General features: G+C 32.0%; 2 protein-coding genes and 1 pseudogene across 3 annotated transcripts; all 3 read left to right on the top strand.

Moving 5' to 3' along the window:
- Positions 1-1,053: 1,053 nt before the first annotated feature.
- LOC131633825 (glutathione S-transferase T2-like) lies at positions 1,054-1,814 on the top strand. Its single transcript, XM_058904507.1, has 2 exons — positions 1,054-1,540; positions 1,648-1,814. The coding sequence occupies exons 1-2, from the start codon at positions 1,054-1,056 to the stop codon at positions 1,812-1,814; spliced, it is 654 nt and encodes a 217-aa protein (XP_058760490.1).
- A 7,596-nt stretch (positions 1,815-9,410) lies between these two features.
- Positions 9,411-12,794, top strand: LOC131633815 (KIN17-like protein). Of its 2 annotated transcripts, XM_058904498.1 has the most exons (3): positions 9,411-9,886; positions 10,392-11,707; positions 12,655-12,794. In XM_058904498.1, the coding sequence occupies exon 2, from the start codon at positions 10,483-10,485 to the stop codon at positions 11,671-11,673; it is 1,191 nt and encodes a 396-aa protein (XP_058760481.1). In that variant the 5' UTR covers positions 9,411-9,886; positions 10,392-10,482; the 3' UTR covers positions 11,674-11,707; positions 12,655-12,794. The 2 variants fall into 2 exon arrangements, with proteins under 2 accessions (XP_058760481.1, XP_058760480.1); XM_058904497.1 differs by lacking the exon at positions 12,655-12,794 and having other exon boundaries at positions 10,392-11,900.
- LOC131633816 (uncharacterized protein At3g06530-like) lies at positions 12,688-16,257 on the top strand (annotated as a pseudogene).
- Positions 16,258-23,900: the final 7,643 nt, after the last annotated feature.

Raw genomic sequence — 23,900 nt, 5'->3', positions numbered from 1 at the left:
AAATATAACTTTTATTCCTTCCTTTTAAGCTTTTACACAACTTTTGTGCACGACATTTTAAAAAGAGAATTTCTCAATCCATCGTTTGAATCTCTTAAACACCTAATGAAATTTCAATTATATTTTCCGTTTTCGGATATAATAACCTCAGTGAACCTAACGTTTCTATTTATTTTTTCAAAACAAGAAAACGCATGGGCCAAGGAAACAGCTGGAAACCAGCAACGCACACTGCATAAGACACAATCTTATTTTTTTTACTGCTTCCAAATAAATAAAAAAAATTTTAAAAACATATTTTTTTACTGCTCCCAACATTCATTACCCTCTCAACTTAGACCATCTCTAACGGTCATGTACGTGCGTTTCGTACGCCAGCTGGCCAAAGAAAATGAATTTCATGTTCCGCCATGCATGCGCACCGTAGACATGCAATGCAACAGTCATTTTAATAAAGTATTAATATAAGTTGGGAACTGTGCTGCTACAACGGCTCTTTTGCTTCTTTTTTTATTTTTTTTATTTTAATAATTTATTTGGTTATAAATAGAAGCAAAATTTAGTCAAATTTTATCACACAAATTTATTCCTTACTCCTAGTATTTTAAATTTTTCTCTAACAATTTCATCTTATTAGCCTTCAATTGATCATATATTTTACCAAATTTTTCATCTTCTTAGTTTAAATTATTATTGTTAAGGTCAAATGGACCCTAATCAATATAATTTTCAACAATCTATGTTCCATCTCATGCAAAATCAGCAAAATTCTAATCCTCAAAATTCTTAATTTCCCTCACCGTCAACAAACTCTACCGTATTTTTCCGCCACCAAACAACCCAAATATTTATTTTAGACCACAGATAAATACTTATGGGATGAATTTTTCTCATCATGAACCCGAAACACCAAACAGGTTTATGTCTGAACGCCAAGTTCCACAATTTTCAACTCAAGTTGGTATTGAAAATATTACAATTGAAAAAGAACAAAGGCGTTCTGTTAAAAAAAAAACTTGAGAGGTATTCACAAGGGAAGAAGATACACTTCTTATGCAATCATGGCTCAATATTTCAAAGGATCGAATTGTGGGAGTTTATCAAAAAGTCGATAGCTTTTGGTTAAAAATCACCGATAATTATAACCAATATCGTGGGCAGTCACGAGAAAAGCTTCAAGGCCAATTAAAATCTCGATGGCATCGAATAAATGGTCTTGTTCAAAAATTTGTTGGGTGTTACAAACAAGCTGTTTGTGAAAAAAAAAGTGGGGCATCCGAGAAAGATATCTTAGTCAATGCACATGCTTATTTTGAACAAGATGAAGGTGCACCATTCAATCTTGAGTATGCATGGCGGCTTTTAAAAGATGAACCTAAATGGATGGGAGCATCCATCGAAAATTCTTCAAAGAGAACAAAGAATTCTGTTAGCGGTGCATACACGACATCACCAAACTTAGAGACACCTTCAAGTTATGAGTTTAACTCATCATCTCCAATGGAGCGTCCAATGGGACAAAAGGCGGCAAAACGAAAAGGTAAGGCACACATATCATATATGCTTGCATCATATTGCACAACATGATTGTCGAAGACGAACGACACACATATGGAGGTGATTTTGATTACTGTTACGATAATGCAGGTAACAACAACTCAACGACGGAAAAATTTAACGGTCCTCATCCGAATCTTGCAACAAGATTACAAAAAAGACAAACTCTTCGTGAAAAACAAGTTCATTGCCAACTTCAAGGAGATCTAGTCGAGCATATTTGGGAACGTTTTGGACATGAGGACGATGAAAATTAAATTTGAGTAATTATGTTATGTAATTTATTTTTATTGTTTTTAATTATATTTTTATTGTTTTTAATTATATTTTTATTGTTTTTAATTATATGTCGTGCATTTGAGATTAATTTAAATTATAATTTTAAATTTTATATTTAATTTTATTTATTTTATATTAATTAAAATTTAAATAATTTAAATTATTATTTTAAATCAAATAAAATTTAGTATGAATAAAATATTATTTTACAAACTAAAATTGTAGGATCCAAATATAAGTTCTTTAGAATTACATCATTAGAGTAAAAACTAGTGTCTTACCCGTGCGTTCGCACGGGTACCCGTCGTTTTCGCGCATTGTGATTGAGGGAAATAAAAGATGATAGGGAAAGTGTTATTTTGTTCAATATAGATATTATTGTTGAAGTAAATATCCTAAAAACAAATATGTAAAATATAGAAATTTCTTTTCAATAGGTTGGACCAAAGTTTGGGATATATTGATTAATAAACATTATTTTCCTCTTAATATTCAATATTTCGATCAGTAACTTCGTGTTCCCGTTAATATTTAATATTTTGATCAGTAAGTCACGTTCTCGTTAATATTGAATATTTTATTTAGTAACTTCATGTTATAGTCAATATTTTGATAAGTAACTTCATGCTCCTGCTAATATTCATTATTTTGATTAGTAACTTCCCGTTAAGATTTAATATTTTGATCAGTAACTTCATGTTCCCGTTAATATTCATTATTTTAATCAGTAAGTCCGTGTTCCCGTTAATATTAATTATTTTGATCAATAACTTCGTGTTCCCGTTAATTTTTCAAATTTATTCCCGTTAATATTCAAAAAAATTATCAGTAAAAGGTATCAGTAAAAGATTAAATTTGGGTTAAAATTGAAAAAGTTATAAAAAATACAAATATTAAAAAATTGAATTTTGAAAATAAAAAGTAATTAAGAAAATAAAGTTTATATGTTGTTTTATTAGTATGCAATAAAAATTGGAGTAAATATAATAAAGCAAATAAAAGATTACATTTGGAATGAGCTAAATAAAATGTATTAATAAAAAAATTTATTTAAAAGAAAAGTTAGAAAAATTATAATGTAAAAAAATCGAACAGTAAATATAAAAAGTAATTAAGAAAATAATATTGATATTGTTATAGATTGAATAATAAAATTAAGAATGCATTTAAGAAATGTAGAGATTCTATTGAAAAATAATAAGTGTAAAGAAAATTAATGGATTACTATTGTTTCAACATATTAACATCGCTTCCCGTTACTATTCAATATTTTAATTAATAACTCTATGTTCTCGTTAATATTCAATAGTTTGATCAATAACTTCATGTTTTCGTTAATATTCAATATTTTGATCAGTGACTTCATGTATTTGTTAAGATTCAATATTTTAATCAGTAATTTCATGTTTTTGTTAATATTCAATATTTTGATCTGTAACTTCATGTTTTCGTTATTATTCAATACAGTGGCGGAGTCAGAAATTTTAGGGAGCCTGGGCAAAAATTTTACACAATGTTTTTATTAATTTACATCTTGTTTCTACTAATTTTGCCTTTGATTTTGTCTAAAAAATTTGTCCTTGATTTTGTCCAAAAATTTTACACCATGTTTTTATTAATTTTGGTTTAATTTTGTCTAAAAATTACTAATTTTACCCCTTGTCTAAAAATCGACTATTAGTGTGGGGAGTATATCCCGGGCTCGCTGGGCTATAGCTCTGCCCATGATTCAATATTTTGATCAGTAATTTCATGTTCTCGTCAATATTAACATTTTAATCAACAACTTAATGTTCCTGTTAATATTAAATATTTTTATCAGTAGCTTAATGTTCTCGTTAATATTCAATAATTTAATTAATAACTTCATGTTTCCGCTAATATTAATATTTTGATAAGTAACTTCATGTTCCCGTTATTAGTAAATTCATTTTTGCGTTATTATTCAATATTTTGATCAGTAACTTCATGTTCCCGTTAATATTAATATTTTGATCAGTAACTTCATGTTCATGTTAATATTCAATATTTTTATCAGTAACTTTATGTTCCCATTAATATTCAATATTTTAATTCGTAACTTCATGTTTCCGCTAATATTCAATATTTTGATCACTAATTTAATATTCCGGTTAATATTCAATATTTTGATTCCTAACTTAATGTTTTCGTTAATATTAATTGAATTAAAATCAATTTACAAATCAAATATATTATTTCATATATAAAAATATTTGAATGAATTGTATAATTATTTTGAATAGGGGAGAATATTTTACTGGTGTGTTCAATTGGCATATCTTATACCTTTTTGCGATATAATTTTATGTTGAATTTCCAAAAAAATAGTTGACATCACCAATATATTTGGTTAATGTGAATAATTAGTAGTTAATTAATAGTAAAATAATCAAATCGTAATTATGATACAGATATTATAATTAATATTTATTGTAATTAATGCATTATTGTTAAAGAATTTGAATAAATATAATCTGTTAATAGTTATGAACAGACCAACTTGAACCATTTAATTTGCGAATTTATGTGTATCAAGTTAAACGGAATGGGGCAGTCTACATACTCAGCTCTAATTATAATTAGAGGAGTTAAATAATTATTATTTAAGTTAAATTAAAATAATAAAGTAATTTCTAAAATTAAATATAATTATTATAATTAGTTTTTATTGTATTATTATTAATCCATTATAGTTAGAGAAGTTGAATAAATATTTTGTGTAATGTTTTATCCTTTTTTTTTACATACTACTCACAATTCGTTAATAGTTGCAGATAAACAACGCTAAACTTGTTTAATTTGCAGATTTATGCGTAACAATTAAAGAATTAGCCTGCATACTCAACTCTAAATATATTTAGAGAAGTTGGACAATTATGTTTCAAGTTAAAATAAAATAAAATAAATTTTTTTAAAATAAAGTCAATAAATATAACGTGGATTTATTTAAATTTATCACCATTATATTTAGAGAATTCAAATCATTATTAGTAGTCAAATAATATTAAAATAGTAAAATAATTTATAAAATTAATCTTTATTAATGATATATTTATATCTATTCATATCACAAATAAAATAACGATAAACTAAAAATAGTTATACTAACTATTAGGAATAGTTATTTATCCAAAATTTCTTATATATAAAATCATTCTAATTTAATATGTTTCATATATAGATTTCTCCAAAATAGAATTTTATTATATCTACTTTTAATTTTTATTATAAGACATAAAATATTAGGGGACAACTTCTCTACCCATCACAAAAAGATGGGTAGTGTACCTTCAACCAATCACATGATTTCATCCCATTTAACATATTTAATTATTTATTAAAATACTACAAATATTTATTGTTTTCAAAGCATTTTACAAAGTAGGTAACCTTACCCAACTTTTTGAGTTGGGTAAATAAGAATTCACCAAAATATTATATTTGTATAATATGTTCATGTAAATGTCATAAATATTCATTCAATTCTATTTATTTTCATTATTTATATCACTTATTTATATTATAAATATACATTCAATTCTATTTATTTTTATTATAATGCTATTAATTTGTCCACATAATAGTGTTAAATTCTATTTTTATTTCCATTTATCTAATCATTATCAATTGCATTGAATGCACGTAGATAGAATCATTCCCGTATGTTGACATCATTTATAATTGTAACAATAGTTATTTTTAAAATAAGTATTGAGAAAAATTCATCATAAAAATGATAAAATTAACACTCAGTTTCTGTTATAGTAAATTTGAAAAGATAATTGGCATTACAATAATTTTGGAAAATTTTAAATAATATTGTTGCATATTCAATTGGAATAAATTTCGTTCAACTATTAAATTATTTAAAAAAATAGTAAAATAATAATTAGAATCATGTGTCTGAACATAAATAAAGAATTTGTCAAGCGTAAGGGACAAAATTTATGGTTCGTGCAATTATTTGAAACGACTGTATTCCATATATCATTAGTCAAAAATAATAAAAAAATAATAAAATTTATATATTATGTCTACTCCTCTATAGTAATAATAGAAAGTTGTCTCTCATTTTAAATAATTAGAAAAATTGTTATTCTATTTCAAAACTATACATATTCATCCATTTTCTTAATTCAAAATTTTTCTGTTATGAAGAATGAAAAGTTAAATCCCCTTCACATAATAAGTATTAAATTCATACATTTAAGTATTAAAATCATACATTTAATCATCTTAAAAAAAATAATCAAAGGATATAATTATTAAGTATCAATAATTATTGTTGTTTTAAGTTGAAATTAATTTAATTTTTTACTATCAAATTCCTCATAAAAATGATAAAATTAACACTCAGTTTCCGTTATAGTAAATTTCAAAAGATAATTGGTATCACAATAATTTTGGAAAATTTTAAATAATATTGTTGCATATTTAATTAGAATAAATTTCGTTCAACTAATAAATTAATAAAAAAAATAGTAAAACAATAATTAGAGTCATGTGTCTGAACATAAATAAAGAGTTTGTCAAGCGTAAGGGGCAAAATTTATGGTATGTGAAATTATTTGAAGCGATAGTATTCCATATATCATCATTCAAAAATAATAAAAAAAATATTAAAAGTAATATATTATGTCTACTCCTATATAGTAATAATAGAAAGTTGACTCTCATTTTAAATAATTAAAACATTTGCTATTCTATTTCAAAACTATACATATTCATCCATTTTTCTTAATTCAAACTTTTTCTTATATTTAAAATCATATAACATATGATTCTGTCAAATTGCTATTATATAAAATCATATAAAATATATTATAATCATTTATATAAATATAATAGCTTACTATAATTGAAGATTTTGCTTTATTATTATGGCAGTTTGCCAACAATATTTTAGGACATTTACATTATTCCTTTTGAGGCAATTAGAAAATATTGAAAGCATCCTTTTGTGATATCATGATGATTTAAAACTGGATTTATTATAAAAATTGAATTTCACAACCATCATAGTACAATCTAAATAAATTTTACATATCAGTGAAACCTCACAACAATGCAAGAAATATCATCAGAGCTTTTTCTGTTAAGTGCTTCTTCAGTAAGTTACTTTGCTGCAGCCCGAGCATCCTTGATATCTTTGATAGTATCATCTGTTTCTTGATTTGACATGACCTGTAATAATAACAAATGTGAAGCTAAAACCAAACATGATGTTTGTGGGAAGGAGGAATGCAATGCATAAATCATATGATGCTTTGTCATTTTATCAAAGCATTTACCTTCCATAATCCATCACTGTTTATATTTTAAAAAATTAATGGTTTGCACAGTAGACTCTGTTCAAATTTCAATATATATATATATATATATATATATATATATATATATATATATATATATATATATATATATATATATATATATATATATATATATATATATATATATATATATATATACATATATATATATATATATATATATATAGGGAGCGTATCCGGTGAGAACTAATAAGTTTGTGAGAAATGAGAACAATTAATATCAATCGTTAGATCTTATTAACGTTTAAGATTTAAAGATTCCATATTAAGAACATCTTATTGAATTGTTTTCTATTAAACTTAATATGTAAACATTCCATAAAAATAAATTCTCACTCAAAATAATTTTATTGCAATAATTACTTCATTATTTAAATATTATAAATTTTTTAATTATAAACATACTTAATATTTAGTTAGGATATGAATATAAAATATTTGTTATAAAAATACTTTAAATTTAGTTAGGATATGAGTATAAAATGTAATTTAAACCTATTTAAAATTTTTAATTAAAATAAAAATGATTAAAACTATAAATATTTTTGAAGACTACAAAAAATCCAGAAAAAAAAAATTAAATCTAAAATATTCAGAATCATATATTTTTTACACATATTCCTAATAATAAAAATAAATAAAATGATTTCATAAGTTTCTTTAAAAAATAGTATCTCTTAAAAAAATAATTTAATTTAAAAAATATATTTTAACATTAATTCTTCCAATTTATATAGTTATATATTTTTTCATAATATATTTTGACAAATAAAATTTTCTAGACTTGCTTCCAAAATCAAATGAGACTTTCAGCATTTTATTAACAATTTAATCATTGCAATAAAAATTATTAAGTAAAAAATTAACGTAAGCTATATAGCTCTTGCATTAAATTATCATTAGTTTTAAATTGTCATTTTTTAATCTTAAATATAATTATAACAAATAGGAAAATATTTTTATAAATTTTTTTTTATAAAATTTTTAAATACTAAACATAGTTGAAAAATATTTAATAATCATAATTATTTTGAGTAAGAATATTTTTTTATGGAATTTTTACATATTAATCTTAACAAAAATAATTCAGTAAGGTGTTTCTTGATATGGAATTTTTAAATCTTAAACGTTAATTAAATCTGACGATTCATATCAATAGTTCTCGTTTCTCACAATAGATATTAGTTCTCACCGGATACGCTCCCTATATATATATATATATATATATATATATATATATATATATATATATATATATATATATATATATTTCATTAGACCTGCACATGTAGGCTTATAAAAAAAACATAACGAAACATCAAATTAAAATAGAAATCAGACAAAGCATGCTTAATTCATCAACAATTTTAATAATATATTTATGTACCTACCTTTAAGAGACCGCCCTTGCACCACCATGATCACACTACACATACGTTGCTATATAACTTTCACCAAACCACACACAAAAACCTGCATCAAAACAGAATAACAACTGTATACCAACAATCATCATTAATCAATCCAATTCAAAAAATCTGGAAAAAATGATTATGAGATGCAGCCTGCAAGTTACAACACAATAGAGTAAAAAATAAAAAAAATAAAAAAAGCGATGGTATAGAAGGAACCAAAACAGGTCCGAAAACACACGGGAGAACTACCACTACCAACGTTTCCGACGAAACACCGGGCGTAACCTCCACATCATGCCGCTTCAAACCGTGATAACCCACATAGACCACCACCATCTCTGCTATTCTCTCAACAGGCCTTGACATGATAATGCAAATTCACACTGCACTGAATGATAACCGCAGAAGTTAGCAAGCATGGAAAGAGAAGAATGAAATCACTGATAAATAGGCAAGCCATTTAAACACATAATTACTGCAATTGTGCAGTTTGGAACGTGGACAGGCACAGAATAATGGACCTTACATAACTGCAGCAACATGAGAAGCTGTGAGGGTGAAACTTCCACAGCAATAACTGCCGCAGCCCACCAGGCAGTTGAAGGATCAAAAATTTTGTAGTAACCACCAAAGCTGATGTGGATCAACCATAGAAGAGTTGCTGATGTGGATAGCCTAAGAAAGTCTCAAATGGTAGACTTTTCTTATATGATAGATTGGAGTGAGTTGCTTCAAGATGATGTGGAGGATTAATGGTCCCACAAAATACCAAATAATGGGTTGCATGATTGGAGAGATGCTCTTCGGTTCGCGAGGAAAAAAATTTAGATAGTCACAAACGAAATCACAAACCCTTTTGAGGTTCCAACTCATTTCTTCTTTCCAATTGAAACCATCGCCGCTCGCTCATTCAATTGGAACCCTAATAGAAACCATCGCCGCTCACTAAATCTACCACCTCCATCGAAGCCGAAACCATCGCCGCTCACTAAATCTACCACCTCCATCGAAGCCGAAACCATCGCCGCTCACTAAATCTACCACCTCCATCGAAGCCGAAACCATCGCCGCTCACTAAATCTACCACCTCCATCGAAGCCGTCTCCCCTTCAATCTTCCGCTGCTGTAACAATCTCCCCTTCAATCTTCCGCTGCTGTAACAATCTCCCCTTCACACTTCCATTGTTGAATTCGTCTTCCCCAAATATCTCTCTTGCACCATCAAATCTCTGGATCTCAATCCCTCTCGTTTTACTATCTTTCTACCAACCGATAAAATTGGTAAACCTAGTTTTTTTTTCTATCTTTTTGAGAAGCTTATTTTCAATCTGAAGCTTATTTGCATCTAGAAATTAGTAAATTATAAATTCCGAACATGTATGCAAATTTGCATTTGCATCTAGAAATTAGTAAAATGTTGTGCTGCAAAGTAACTCACTTTAAATGTGTATTTGGATTTAGAAATCTCGATGAAGAAATTTAAATTATATAGGATAATAATATGTTATAAGGGTAATATTGTTTATTGGTTGTTTGTAGTATGGCCAGACTTTGTATGCATAGTGGTAATTTGAAACTTTGTATGCATAGTGGTAATTTGAATGCTTGCTTCGAAATAAGTTAAGGTTTAGAATCCCCAAGCCTGTTATTGATCATAGTGGTAATTTGGATGCTTGCTTCGAAATATTATTGCTTCATGTTCGAATATAATATTAAGAATTTCACTTGTTGCAAAGTTATATTTATTGACGATGTTGTTTTTCTTCTTATTTTTTGTTTTTTTCAGACATAATTCCTCTTGTCTAAGAGGAAGGAAGCATCAGGCAGGATTACTAACATCATTTTTTTCAGTCTGAAACTGTCCATCCCGATTGCCAATGGGGAAAAATGACTTTCTCACACCTAAGGCAATTGCCAATCGAATTAAAGCAAAAGGACTGCAGAAGCTTCGGTGGTATTGCCAGATGTGTCAGAAGCAATGTCGTGATGAGAATGGTTTCAAATGCCACTGCATGAGTGAAGGGCACCAGCGTCAAATGCAAATTTTTGGACAAAACCCAACCCGCATAGTTGAGGGCTATACCGAAGAGTTTGAAACAACTTTTCTTGAGCACATGAAGCGCAGCCATCGATTCAGCCGTGTGGCTGCCACTGTTGTTTATAATGAATACATAAATGATAGAAATCACGTTCATATGAACTCCACGGAGTGGGCTACACTTACTGAGTTTGTCAAGTACTTGGGTCGTACAGGAAAGTGTAAGGTTGAGGAAACACCCAAGGGATGGTTCATTACATACATAGATAGAGATTCAGAAACTCTTTTCAAAGAGAAGATGAAGAATAAGAGAATCAAGGCAGATTTGGTAGATGAAGAAAAACAAGAGAAAGAGATCCAAAAACAGATTGAAAGGGCTGAGCAATTGATGCAGCTATCTAATCCGGAGTCCGACCAACCTCACGTAGAGACTACGAGGGAACTAAATGCAGAAGACGGAATTAAGATAGGATTTTCTCTTGGGTCGTCTGCGAAACCTATCACCAAGGAAAAAGGTAACACATCGATGGGGGCATTTGATGAGGTTGATGCAGAGAAATACGAGGAAAGGAATCCTGTAAACAATTTGAAGAGGAAAGAAAGTGGTGGTGGAAAATCAACTTTAGATGAAATGATCAGGGAGGAAGAGAGGAAAAAGGAAAAAATCAACAGGAGGGATTATTGGTTACACGAGGGAATTGTTGTTAAGGTTATGAGCAAAGTCTTGGCTGAGAAGGGATACTACAAACAAAAAGGTGTTGTGAGAAAAGTGATTGACAAGTATGTAGGGGAAATAGAAATGCTAGAAAGCAAGCATGTGCTCAGAGTTGATCAGGAAGAGCTTGAAACGGTGATACCTCAGGTCGGGGGACGTGTAAAAATAGTAAACGGGGCTTATCGTGGATCACTTGCTAGACTGCTCGGGGTGGATACAGATCGTTTTTGCGCCAAGGTGCAGATAGAAAAAGGTGCTTATGATGGTAGAGTGCTTAAAGCCGTGGAGTACGAGGATATTTGTAAATTAGCCTAGTGCAATCGACGGAATGATAATTTTTCGTGATTCTGTAAGTAGCAGGAAGAGTTGGAAAGCTTGTTATACCCAGAAGTTCTAAATTCCAGTGTGACATTGTAATTTAAGAACATATATCATTCATTTATATTTTCATGTGTGACATTGGTTTAAGAACATCCTTGGCATTTATCCTTGGAGTTGAAAAATTCAAATTTTTTGCTCAATATGGTTAATTACCAATATTTTACAAAAAACCTCTGATCATTGTGGCCTATTGATTAAATGTTATTGCCTTTTTTTGATTATATTTTATCTGAAAAGGTTCTGTTGTATATTTTTCAAACTGGCTTTATTTGGAAATGTCTTTCTATATGTTGAGTTCCATTTCAAATGATTTGAAATGATTATATTTGTAATCTTATATATGTGTTGTTGCTGAGAGAGAGGGAGTTGTAAGGCCATTGATAGATATTACACATAATTGGTGGGTGAGGGTTAAGTTGATTTTGATAGAAGACTTAATTAGGTGATTTACAAGGTAGGGGGATTATGGACTCGTTTGTTCCAGTTTATAAAATTGAATTTTTGATGTAACTTTATTAAAGCTAATATTATTCTTGATATAATTAAAGTTAGTATTTTTGTTGAGAAAAACACTGAAACAATAATTTTGAGATTTTCATTTTATTTTCATAACATCACTTGATTAGTTGATTATGATAAATAACACTATAATTTGTCTTTTTTGATATGAAAATCTGAGCTACTTTGAAGTTGACGTGGGGGTAAACTTTATAATTTGGTCAAAGTGTTAGTTGTGTTGGGTTGATGCTGCTATTTGTGTGCGTCAGTGCATGATATGAGAATAAATGAGAGTCCGAGAAATCTCATGTTATAAATATTTGCCAAATTATACAGTGCATAAGTGATTCCTATTCCACATTCCTTGTCCTCAACCTTTTAACTCTTGAGTTCTACACTAAATTTTTTGTTGATCAGGGTCTTGTTGACATTCAAGAGGCCATTTTGAGACAGCTTGATGATAAAGATCTAACAGTTGTTCAAGCAGCTTTAAATGTTGATGGCTTGCAAAATGTACTAGGTGCTTCCAAGCTTATTGAGACACTGAAAACTGTGCTAAGAAGATGTGTTGGCAAGCTGCTGTCTGGTAAGTGTGGCATATTAAAAATACAAATAATTTGGTAGAAATTCAGCTCCCTCTTTTGTTTAAAGCACTAATAAACATGTTTGTCTGTGTTGCAAAAATAAACACGGTGACTGGTTAATGATAATATAAATCAAGACACGCATTTTGTATTAGAGATGATATGGTACAATTACTGATTGACTTTGGACCAACTGCTGGGAAAAAGAATCTTTTTCTCTGGATGTAGTCTTGTTGGATGATAACTGTTAATTGGTGTGGGCAACTCGTGGCCTTCCAAAGCATAAAATAAGAGTTAAAGTCTTCATCATGCTTATCTAAATGTTCAGAATATGCTAATCTGTCTTTCTATTATACAGGGAGATTGATTAGTTCATCTGAGCTTAGATATTTTTGATGGATGGCTGATCGTCCAAGTTTTTGAGATCAGGACATTGGATTTGGGATATTCCCTTATATTGTATTTTCATTCGAGGATTTGTAATAAGAGACTCATTATTCACATGGTTTACATATGCCATGTTTCTACTACATCTAGCAAAAGTTATATTTTTGTTAGTTTGTCATCAGTACAAATCTTGGTGAACATATTGACAACTATTATGTTATCTGATACTGCATGATTTGTGCTCCAGGCTCTTGGGCTGTTATGTGATGCTGCAAGAAATCACGAAAAACTCAGCGTAGCTCTTGCAGCAGTTTCAGCGTTGGAAGTTCTTGCAGACAGGTTTCCTTCGAATAGTTCCATCTTTGGTGTATGCCTTGGATCTATTACAAAATGTATTGCATCTCATAACTTGGCTGTGACTTCTAGCTGCCTTAGAACATCTGCTGCGTTGATCAATGTTCTTGGTCCAAAAGCATTGGCTGAATTTCCTCAAATTATGGACAATGTGATGAAGTCCTTTCGTATTGTGCCGTCTAGTCAGGATTTGAAACCAAAAACTAATGATGTTTTATCAGTCTCAAATGAACCCCATTTTATTTCTGTTCTTGTTACTTTGGAGGCAGTTGTGGACAAGCTTGGTGGATTCCTAAATCCATATCTCACAAATATCATGGAGCTTCTGGTGCTTCATTCCGAATATGTCTCAGGAATGTATCCCAAAGTGGAATCCCGAGCTCATGGATTACAGAAGCTTCTTGCTGGAAAAATTCCAGTAAGGCTTGCTATAACATAAGTATTGTTTGGCTGTGCTAGTATGAAATGATTGTCTGTTTTTCTAACTGAACATCACTTTATTACAGGTACGCCTTGCCTTGCCGCCATTGTTAAAACTATATCCTGCTGCCGTTGAAGCTGGGGATAAAAGCTTAACAGTTGTGTTTGATATGTTGATAACATTTATTGGTACAATGGACAGATCATCTATCGTGGCATTCCATGGAAAGATTTTTGACTTTTGCTTGGTTGCTCTTGATCTTCGCCGTCAAAGTCCCCGTTCAGTTCAAAACATTGATATAGTGGAAAAAGGTGTGATGAGTGCTATGCTTGCGCTGACCCTAAAAGTTACTGAGAGCATGTTCAAGCCTCTTTTTGAAGAGTATTGAATGGGCAGAATCCGTAGTGGATGAAACTGCATCGGCAGGAAGCATGGATAGGGCCATATCTTTTAATGGCATGGTAAATAAGCTTGCCGAGAACCATCGGTAAGTCACTGCCTAATTTCTCTATATTCCTTAGATATTATTTGTAATAAGTGCTTTACGGGGCTATGAAAGTTAAAGGACACTTTGTCCATGTATCTCTAGATTTTCTTTGGTAAGTTTTTCATTAGTGGCACAAGATTTATAAACTAGTGTGTATTCAAGTGAACTACATAAAAAGTTTACAATATTGAAAGTTTACAAGAAGTTTGTCCAGGCAGGTATACTCTTTACAATATGTTTACAATATTATATTGAAAGTTTTGACATGAGTATATAATAAGTTATGATTTGTTTTTATTTGAATTAATTATCAAATGACATCCTTTTCTTATTTCTAGGTCATTGTTTGTTCCTTACTTCAAATTCCTACTTGGTAGCTGTGTTCATCATCTCGGCGACGGCGGAGACTCTAATGTGTCTAGTCGTCGGAAGAAAAAGAAGGCTAAGATTATGGATGATGGTGATGTAAAAGAAACAAGTAGCTTATCTATCAAGGGATGGCATCTCAGGACACTAGTCCTGTCATCCTTAATCAAGTGTTTCCTCTATGACACTGGGAGCTTGAAGTTTCTTGAGTCCTCAAGTTTCCAGGTTAGTATATTTTTTACACTATTTATTCAGTATGGAGTTGTCATGAAAAATTTTATGCAGATATTTTTTTATGTTAGCTTGAACGTAACCTTCCATTATAAGATTTTTCGGCATCTTTGTTTGTGAACTTTTCCATTGCATCTGACATTAATTTGCATGTTATCTTCACTATCTTATCTACATTATAAGTTGTAGGAATTTGATGACCTACTTTTCTTGTGCATCGGCCAAATGGCTGGCTGTCACAGCTGGTTCCAACCTTTTGTGGAAACCTCTGAACCACGAGGTATCATTAGTTATTTCTATTTCTGGTGTACTCTCAATTGATGCTGGGTTGCGTATATAATACCATTAACAGTATACCAGGATGAAGTATTTTTTATTTCATCTAAGACAGTAAGATGAAAATAAAGTATCTTGTACTTCATCTAAGTTGAAAATGCTACTTTTTCTGGTACTTTGAGTAAAATTTAAAGTAATCATTTCAAGTTATCCACATTATCTGGCAGCTGAATATTTGTCTTTATTTTTTTTTGGTTATTTTGCAGGTTTTGATGCATACACGTAGTGAGAAGACGCCAACTAGAATACTGGGCCTGAGAATTATTAAACATTTTGTAGATAACTTGAAAGAAGAATATTTAGTATTATTAGCAGAAACAATCCCGTTCCTTGGTGAACTTCTTGAGGATGTGGAGCTTTCTGTTAAATCTCTTGCTCAAGAAATTCTACAGGAAATGGAGTCTCTGAGTGGGGAGAGCCTTCGGCAATCCTTATGATCTTATACAGGGGTGGCCTTGAGCATGAGCTCGCGGGGCGGGAGTCAAGGGCCCCATAATTTTAGGGGCACCAAAAAATTTTCTTTTTACCCCTATATAAAAAGAAATTTTTTCTATTTTAAAAAAACTTTTCAGAATTTTTTTTTAAAAAATATTGGCTAATAAAATTATATAGGCACTACAAAGTCAAAATTAATAAAAGAATCTATTTTCACATAAATAAAATATAGAGTAGAATAACATCAATTAATTTCCCTAAAATAAAATCAATTAATATATCCATAATTTTAGCAACTAAACAATTTAATAGAGACTAAAATTAAAATAATGATATAGAGAATATTTTATATTATTGATAATGTTATTTGATAGGTTAGAAATTTTTTGACCGTATCAAATTTAAGTTAAGCTATTGATCTTGATGGTGAAATTTTGTTTGAAGAATCGAAAGTTATTAGAGAAGTTGTAACAGTTGAATCAAAATCAAGCTATATGATATTGAGTTTTTTAAAGACTTTTAATTGTTTTCCTAATGCATGCATAGTTTATAGAATATTATTGACTATTCTTATAAGAGTTGCATTTGCTGAAAGAAATTTTTTTAAATTAAAATTATTAAAATTTTATTTGAGATCTACTATATCACAAGATAGATTAAATAGTCTTGCGTTGATTTCAATTGAAAATAATTTTTTGAAGAATCTTGTTTATGACCAAATTAATAATGATTTTGCAACAAAAAATTCTAAGAGGATGATATTTAAATAATTTCAAAGGTTTGGTTAATTTTTTTATAGGAAAAAAAGATTGAATCAAGAAGAAGAAGAAAAAAAGAAGAAAAATAACTCTCATTACAGTGGTTTATTTTTTGATGTAGTATAAATATTGATTCAAAGATTCATACGTGTATTCTTTTTGCACAATGTCAAATGAAAATATGTTTTTTATCCAATTATTTTTGTTTTCTTTATGTATTTATTGTTTAAAAAAAAGGCTTAAATGCACCTTTGGTCCCGATAAGTTAGCGAATTTTTGATTTTCGTCCCTGTAGGTTTTTTTTCTGGGTCTGAGTCCCTATATTTTACTTTCGCGTTTGTTTTAGTCCCTAAAATCAAAATTCGCAAGAAAATTCGCTGGAAAACCTGCAGATTTTCCTGCGAATTTTGACTTTAGGGACTAAACCGCAAGCAAAAAGTAAGATATAGGGACTCATACCAACAAAAAAAATTTACAGGGACGAAAATCTAAAAACTCGCTAACTTACAGGGACCAAAGGTGCATTTAAGCCTTAAAAAAATTATAGTGACACCACTTTTTTTATTCGCCTAACGCACCCAAATTCAAAAGACCGGTCCTGATCTTATAGATTAGGAAGGCAGTCTTCATGGTATTGTGATCTGATGAGTGTGAGCTAGAAATGTGTAATAGAATATAAGGAAATTGTTCATGGTCTTGTGTAATAGAATATAAGGAAATTGTTCATGGTCTTGTGATCTGATGAGTGTGAGTTAGAAATGTGTAATAGAATATAAGGAAATCGTATCGTAGTCCAATGTATGGCCATTTTAAAGGGAGGTGCCATTTTTTATCCTGATAAAAGTTAAGTTCAAGTATTTTCCTTTGCAATTTTAATTAGTTAATCCTTAAAATTATGAATGCTTTTAAAAAGTAGTATTAGAAACAAATTAAAATGATTAATGTGTTTTTTTTTGACAAACAGAAACTCAACTCATTTCATTATATAATAAAGATTCAATACAAGGAGGATTCGTGTAAAATAAACTACGCCTAGACCAAGAATCGGCCGTTTTAGCTAACGTATGAGCAACCGAATTCGCTTGGCGTTTTACAAACTTTACCTCAAAGTTAGGAAAAGAGAACAACAAAGACTTAATAGAAGAGATAATGAAACTAAACTCAGAAATACCATTGTGATTGGACCGAATAGCATTAGTCACGATTTGGGAGTCACTCTCGAAGATAACATGATCCAAGCCCAAGTCAATAGCACTATGCATAGCTTCCTTGAGCGCTAACGCCTCCATGTCTAGAATTGGAGAAATACCAACATCCCATGCCGCCCCTGCAATCATAAACGAGCCCAGGCTATTCCTCACGCACCAGCCTCGATTCGAGGTCTCACGGATAGTGTTAAAACCCGCATCAACATTACATTTAACCTTTCCGACTGGAGGTGGAGTCCAAGAAGTATTTGTCATCTGAGCATGAACCCGATCATCACTCTCCTGAGCCATATGCCATTCCTGCCAACTAGCTAGAGCATGCAACCCGAGCTTGGAATAACTCTCACTCTCGTTATTCCAAACCATATTATTCCTATTCCTCCACATCACCTCAATCATGACCGCAACCCTCCCTGCCGTCATACTATCCGCACGGCTAAAAATATCTAAAATCAAAGATGGAGCATCATCAAAATTTGGTAACCGAGGATCCATAACATTCGAAAGACCGGCTACTCTCCAAAACCGGTTAGTAACATCACAACCAAACAGAACATGCCAAGTATCCTCCATATTATTCTCACAGAAAGGGCAAGAAACCGGACAAGATACATGTTGTTGACGAAGTCTAACACGGGTTGGTAGGCAGCCCCTACAGATTCTCCACATTAAATGTTTAACCCTTGGAGGGGCCTTGATATTCCACAGACTTCCCCAGTTCCCATCCACTCTAGTAAATCCCGCCCGCCCCTGTTCTTTCCTCCACAATTTATAACCCGACCGCATGCTATAACAACCATTTGTCTCATGCTTCCAATTCCACTTATCATCAATCACATCATCAACTAACGGAACTTGCAGAATAATCTCAGCCACTACAGGATCAAACAGGTCTCTTACCACATGAGTATCCCAAAATTTTCCATTAGGAGACAAAAGATCATGAACCGAAATATCATACGCACCTTGTTTTTGAGGCCCATAAACACACCCTTCCATTTTTCCCCTAAGCCAAGGTGCAGACATCACTAGAATGTTCCTACCATCACCAATACTCCACCTGCAACCAAGTGTCAGAACTTTCCTAGCCTACCAGATACTACGCCAAACAAAACTAGGATTATTACCCAGATTTCCATCAAAAAAAGACATTCTAGGAAAGTACCTTGCTTTATAACATCGAGCAACTAGTGATTGCGGCTTTGACAAAAGATGCCAGCCCCTCTTTGCAACCATAGCCATGTTGAACGCCCTTAAGTCACGGAACCCAAGCCCTCCATCATTCTTTGGCCCCGTCAACTTATCCCACGCCATCCACCTAATGCCCCTATTACTATGCCCGTCACTCCACCAAAAAGAATTCAACATTTTTTCAATATCATCCACAATCCCATCTGGTAAAATAAAAAGGCTCATAACATAAGACGGGATCGCCTGAAGCACTGATTTAATCATAACCTCCTTCCCTGCTCTAGATAGAGGTCTACTCCGCCATGAGTTTATCTTCCGCCATATCCTATCCTTCACATAGCCAAAAATTTCCTTTTTCCTACGCCCTATAAGAGAAGGGAGACCCAAGTAGGTTCCTGTACCCAACACATGCCTCACACCCATAATGTTGGCTAGATCGATCTGGGCTGGACTGCTGAGGTTCCTACTAAAAAACACCTCTGACTTCGCCAAATTAATCTCTTGTCCAGATGCATCAGCATACAGATTAAGGATCCCCATCAAATTATTAACCTCATTCAAGTTGGCCCTGCAAAATAAAAAACAATCGTCAGCAAAAAGTAGGTGAGACACACTAGGTGCCCCCCTACAAATCTGGACACCATGAATGTCTCCGCGAGCTACGGCGCCTTTAATAAGAGTCGAAAGTCCCTCAGTGATTAGAATAAAGAGATACGGGGAAAGAGGATCTCCTTGTCTCAAACCTCTTCCCGGTTGAATTGGTCCAACACTATCTGCATTCACCAACACAGAGTAATTCACCGACGTGACACACATCATCACCCACTTTATCCATATCTCCCCAAAACCCAATTTCTGTAACATCCCACGCAAAAAACCCCAATCCACCCTATCATAAGCTTTACTAATGTCAATATTCAAAGCTAACTGAGCATTATTTCCCACCTTCCTACGCTTTAGAGTATGAATAATTTTAAATGCAATCATAGCATTATCAAGAATAGACCTTCCTTCCACGAATGCCGATTGCTCCTCACCTATAATCTTATCCAGAAATTTCTTCAACCGGTTAGCCAACACTTTAGAAATAATTTTGTATACCACATTACAAAGCGAGATCGGTCTCAAATCCTTCATACTGTTCGGATTCATACATTTCGGAATAAGACAAATATTGGTATTATTAAGAGTTGTAGGGAAAAAGCCCCTGTCTAACCAAACCTTTGCCTCGGTAAAAATATCCTCACCACACAAGGACCAAAAATGTTGATAGAACGCCGGATTAAAACCATCCGGCCCCGGTGCCTTGTCAGGAAGCATCTCATTTAAGGCCTCAAAAAACTCCTCCTTCAACAACGGCGCTGTAAGGAAAATGTTGTCGGCTTCTGTAATAACCGGTTGGATAACATCAAGTACTGGTGCATAATTTTCAACTCTCCTCTCAAACAAACTATCAAAGTAAGCCTTAGCAATGCCACACATTCCATTCTGACATCTTATCTCATTCTCTCCCTCATCGTGAAGCATATGGATCTTCTGAAAATTCCGACGCACCGTAGCGGACCGATGGAAGAATTTAGTATTAAGATCACCATCACGCAACCAATGAATCTTTGCCCTCTATCTCCAATAAATATAATCTCTAATCAACAACTTATTATAAAAATGATTAATGTGTTAAATTATAAAAAAACATATATTTCTCTGGAGTTGCTATTTTCACCCTTATGTGTTCAACCACATCACTGAAAAAAGTGTAAAAAGTCTTTAGCGTTTGGAGATGCATTTTTGAACATATTTTATTTACACAACTCATAGAAATTGTTGACAAATCTTTGTTATGTTTAAATTTGGTTGAAAGATGCATCTTTGTATGATCAAAAAGTTGATTAAGAGATGTATTTCCATAACTCTCTTTGTATGTACAAAATGTATATTCAAAAGGTTGATTAAGAGATGTATTTAGGTACAAAATGTTGATTAAGAGATGTATTTCCATAACTCTCTTTAGTTCATTAGTCTGAGTTTTTCAGTGGTTGCATATTTGAAATATGCTTAGTTAAAAGAGTAACTGACAAAAATAATAGCATAGTGGAAAACCACTATAAATAAACATTACAAAAATCTAACATTACAAGTCATTACAAACGAATGGTTTATGACGTTATAACATCCTTATAATATCTTTGGCTAATCGTTGAATAATTGTATCCGTTTCAATCAGACTTTAAGTGCAAACATAGTGTATCATATCTTCCCTTCGTTGTCAATGGAGGGCGAAAGATACTTGAGCTTGATAATTCTCTGATTTTTTGGATTTCAGATCAACGAGAAGTATATCCTTAGAGATCCTAAACTGAAATGGAAGATTTGTGCATTTGAAATACACTAATGCAAGATAAAGATATAGATTCATTCGGGGGTTTGTAAAGGAAATAGGATGAGAGACCTGATTTATAGAAGATGTAGAGCAATAAGGACTTTACAAACCCTATCACATCATCAGGAATAGGGGTGGGAACAGGCCAGGCCGGCCTACAGGGGGCTATGGCCTAGCCTATATAAGGCCAGGCCTGTTCAGACTTATTTAACAAAAAAGCCAGGCTTAGGCTTTTTTAAAAGCCTATTTAATAAAATAGGCCAGACTTAGGCTATTAAAAAAGCCTATAAAGTCTTATAAGCCGGTCTATATTTTCATGTATATTAAAAATAGGCTGAATAGATAGGCTTATATTTGCATGTTTCTTTAAAAAAAGGCTAAATAGGAAAACCTATATATGCACATATATTAGAACAAAGGCTAAATAGGCCGGCCTATATATGCATATATAGGACGACTTATAAGATTTGTATTTCTTTTTTAAATAACAAGGTGTGTCAAGAGATGCATCTTCGGAACCACCAAAAAACTATATAGAACAAAACCAAATGCATTAACAAGAAAAAAGCACAAGATGAGCTTTTAGTTACAGCAAAACAATCAGATTGCCATGGCAGGACATAATCACCACGGAAACTACTCCAACAAAAAAAAACAAGAGAATGATCAAATACACAAATAATGATAAACAAAAATACTGTCACCTCTAACTCTAGAGACTTGCAATAAATTGCCACAGAACAGCCACCATGTCCTCCAAACAACCCAACAAACTTTAGAAACAAACACTCCAACGCCCTAGAGGAGAATATGATCCAACACAACCAAATCCAAGCAATCTATAAGAAGTGCCTTAAGCAAATCACCAACTCAGCCCTGCAACAGGTACACCAGAACCCAAAAAGAATGTAACTCTGAGCTAAAACCGACTGCAATACAAACTACGCGGAGGTAATGCCACTCTAAAACAACTAGAGAACAGAACACATGCAGCTTGCAACGATACTGTGAAGCCCAAACATAAAACAAATGCAGAAGTAGTCATGACCGGTCGTGAAAACAACTGCAACAACAACCAAAAGACCGGAAAAATCCTGCACAAAAAATATGATAAAACATTTGCCTGACCTGAAATTTCACTCTCCCGCTGCCTACAGAATTGCAACACCCACTGCCTCAATGCCACACTTCTACCGACCCCGAAACAAACCAGAATTATTCATCCATCAAACCAAGGCATGCCCTTGCCCTAGGGTTCGCCCACCATTGCGAGATGTTATCTACAATATTATGTTTTGAGTGTATCCATTTCCAATAATAACTTTAGCTTCCATGACCCTCTTTTCTAAATTTAATTCCTTGTCTTGAAATACATTGTGATTTCTAGCTTTCCAATTGCTCCACATACACGCAAACCAAATTGCGCCAACTCGCAAAGAAACACCCTTACCTCCTCCAAGGAAAACTTCAAACTGATTGAAATGTGAAAGCCCGTCGTTATGGAACACACGTGCAAATAAAAGACCCTAAAAAAATGTGAAACTGATTCTTCAATCCCACACTCACCCACATAAAGTAATGAACCTTCCCCAATTACAACCCTCCTTATAAGATTATCTTTTGTGCTTAATCTATTTTGGAACAATCTCCACTCCAAACATGATATTTTTGCCGCCTCTTCAAGCCACATTTGATGAATTTTTATCCCGACTAATAAACTCTTGTTGAAATTAACCTTCAAATTTGTCATCGCTTCAAAAAGCAACAAGTTTGCCTTTATTATCAGGATATTTGACCACCTTTTTTCTCCAATAACTAAGGTGTCATCAGCAAAGTGTAAATGAGTGAATCTCTCTTCTCCTTTCTTGAACTTGTAGCTACTGAATTTTCCACTGCTTTCCTCATGAGCATATTAAACCCTTCAGCTTCTATGAGAAACAAAAAAGGTGATGGAAGATCTCCTTGTCTTAATCTTCATTTCATCGAAAACTCCTTAGTTGGACTTCCATTAACAAGCACTGACATTGAATAATAGGACATAACTTAATCAACATTTAGAAGTGGTAGAAAATCCAATCAACAATAGTAGAAAAATTTAGAATGAGAAAACTTCAAGAATTTGAAGTTAGGTAGGTACACATTCAGAATTACATCCAGGACAAGAACACATGTGTTACATTTGAAATAAGTGACATTGTGTCGCCCTCGGTTTTTTTACCATACCTCTCGCGGAGAGATACGCGAACTGACTCTTTTTTCTTTCTGCTTTTGTGTTTTTGAAAATCAGAGAGTCGCCACCGACTTTTATTTTATCCAATTAAGGAAAGGTTTATAAAAGAAATAGAAAAAGACCTTTAAGAAATTCTAGGTAAGGGGGTAGGTTATACAAAGGGAAGGTGTTAGCACCCTTTGCATCCATGGTTATCCATGGACTCTTTAATTTGCTTAGCTCACTTGTTTTCAATTACTTTTTTATTGCCTTGAATTGCTCGTATGTGGTTTCAAATACCTTTGTAAATTGAATT

Source organism: Vicia villosa, unplaced genomic scaffold, assembly GCF_029867415.1.
Source record: "Vicia villosa cultivar HV-30 ecotype Madison, WI unplaced genomic scaffold, Vvil1.0 ctg.001178F_1_1, whole genome shotgun sequence".
Taxonomy (NCBI): domain Eukaryota; kingdom Viridiplantae; phylum Streptophyta; class Magnoliopsida; order Fabales; family Fabaceae; genus Vicia; species Vicia villosa.
This window is presented reverse-complemented; position numbering and strand designations above follow the sequence as displayed.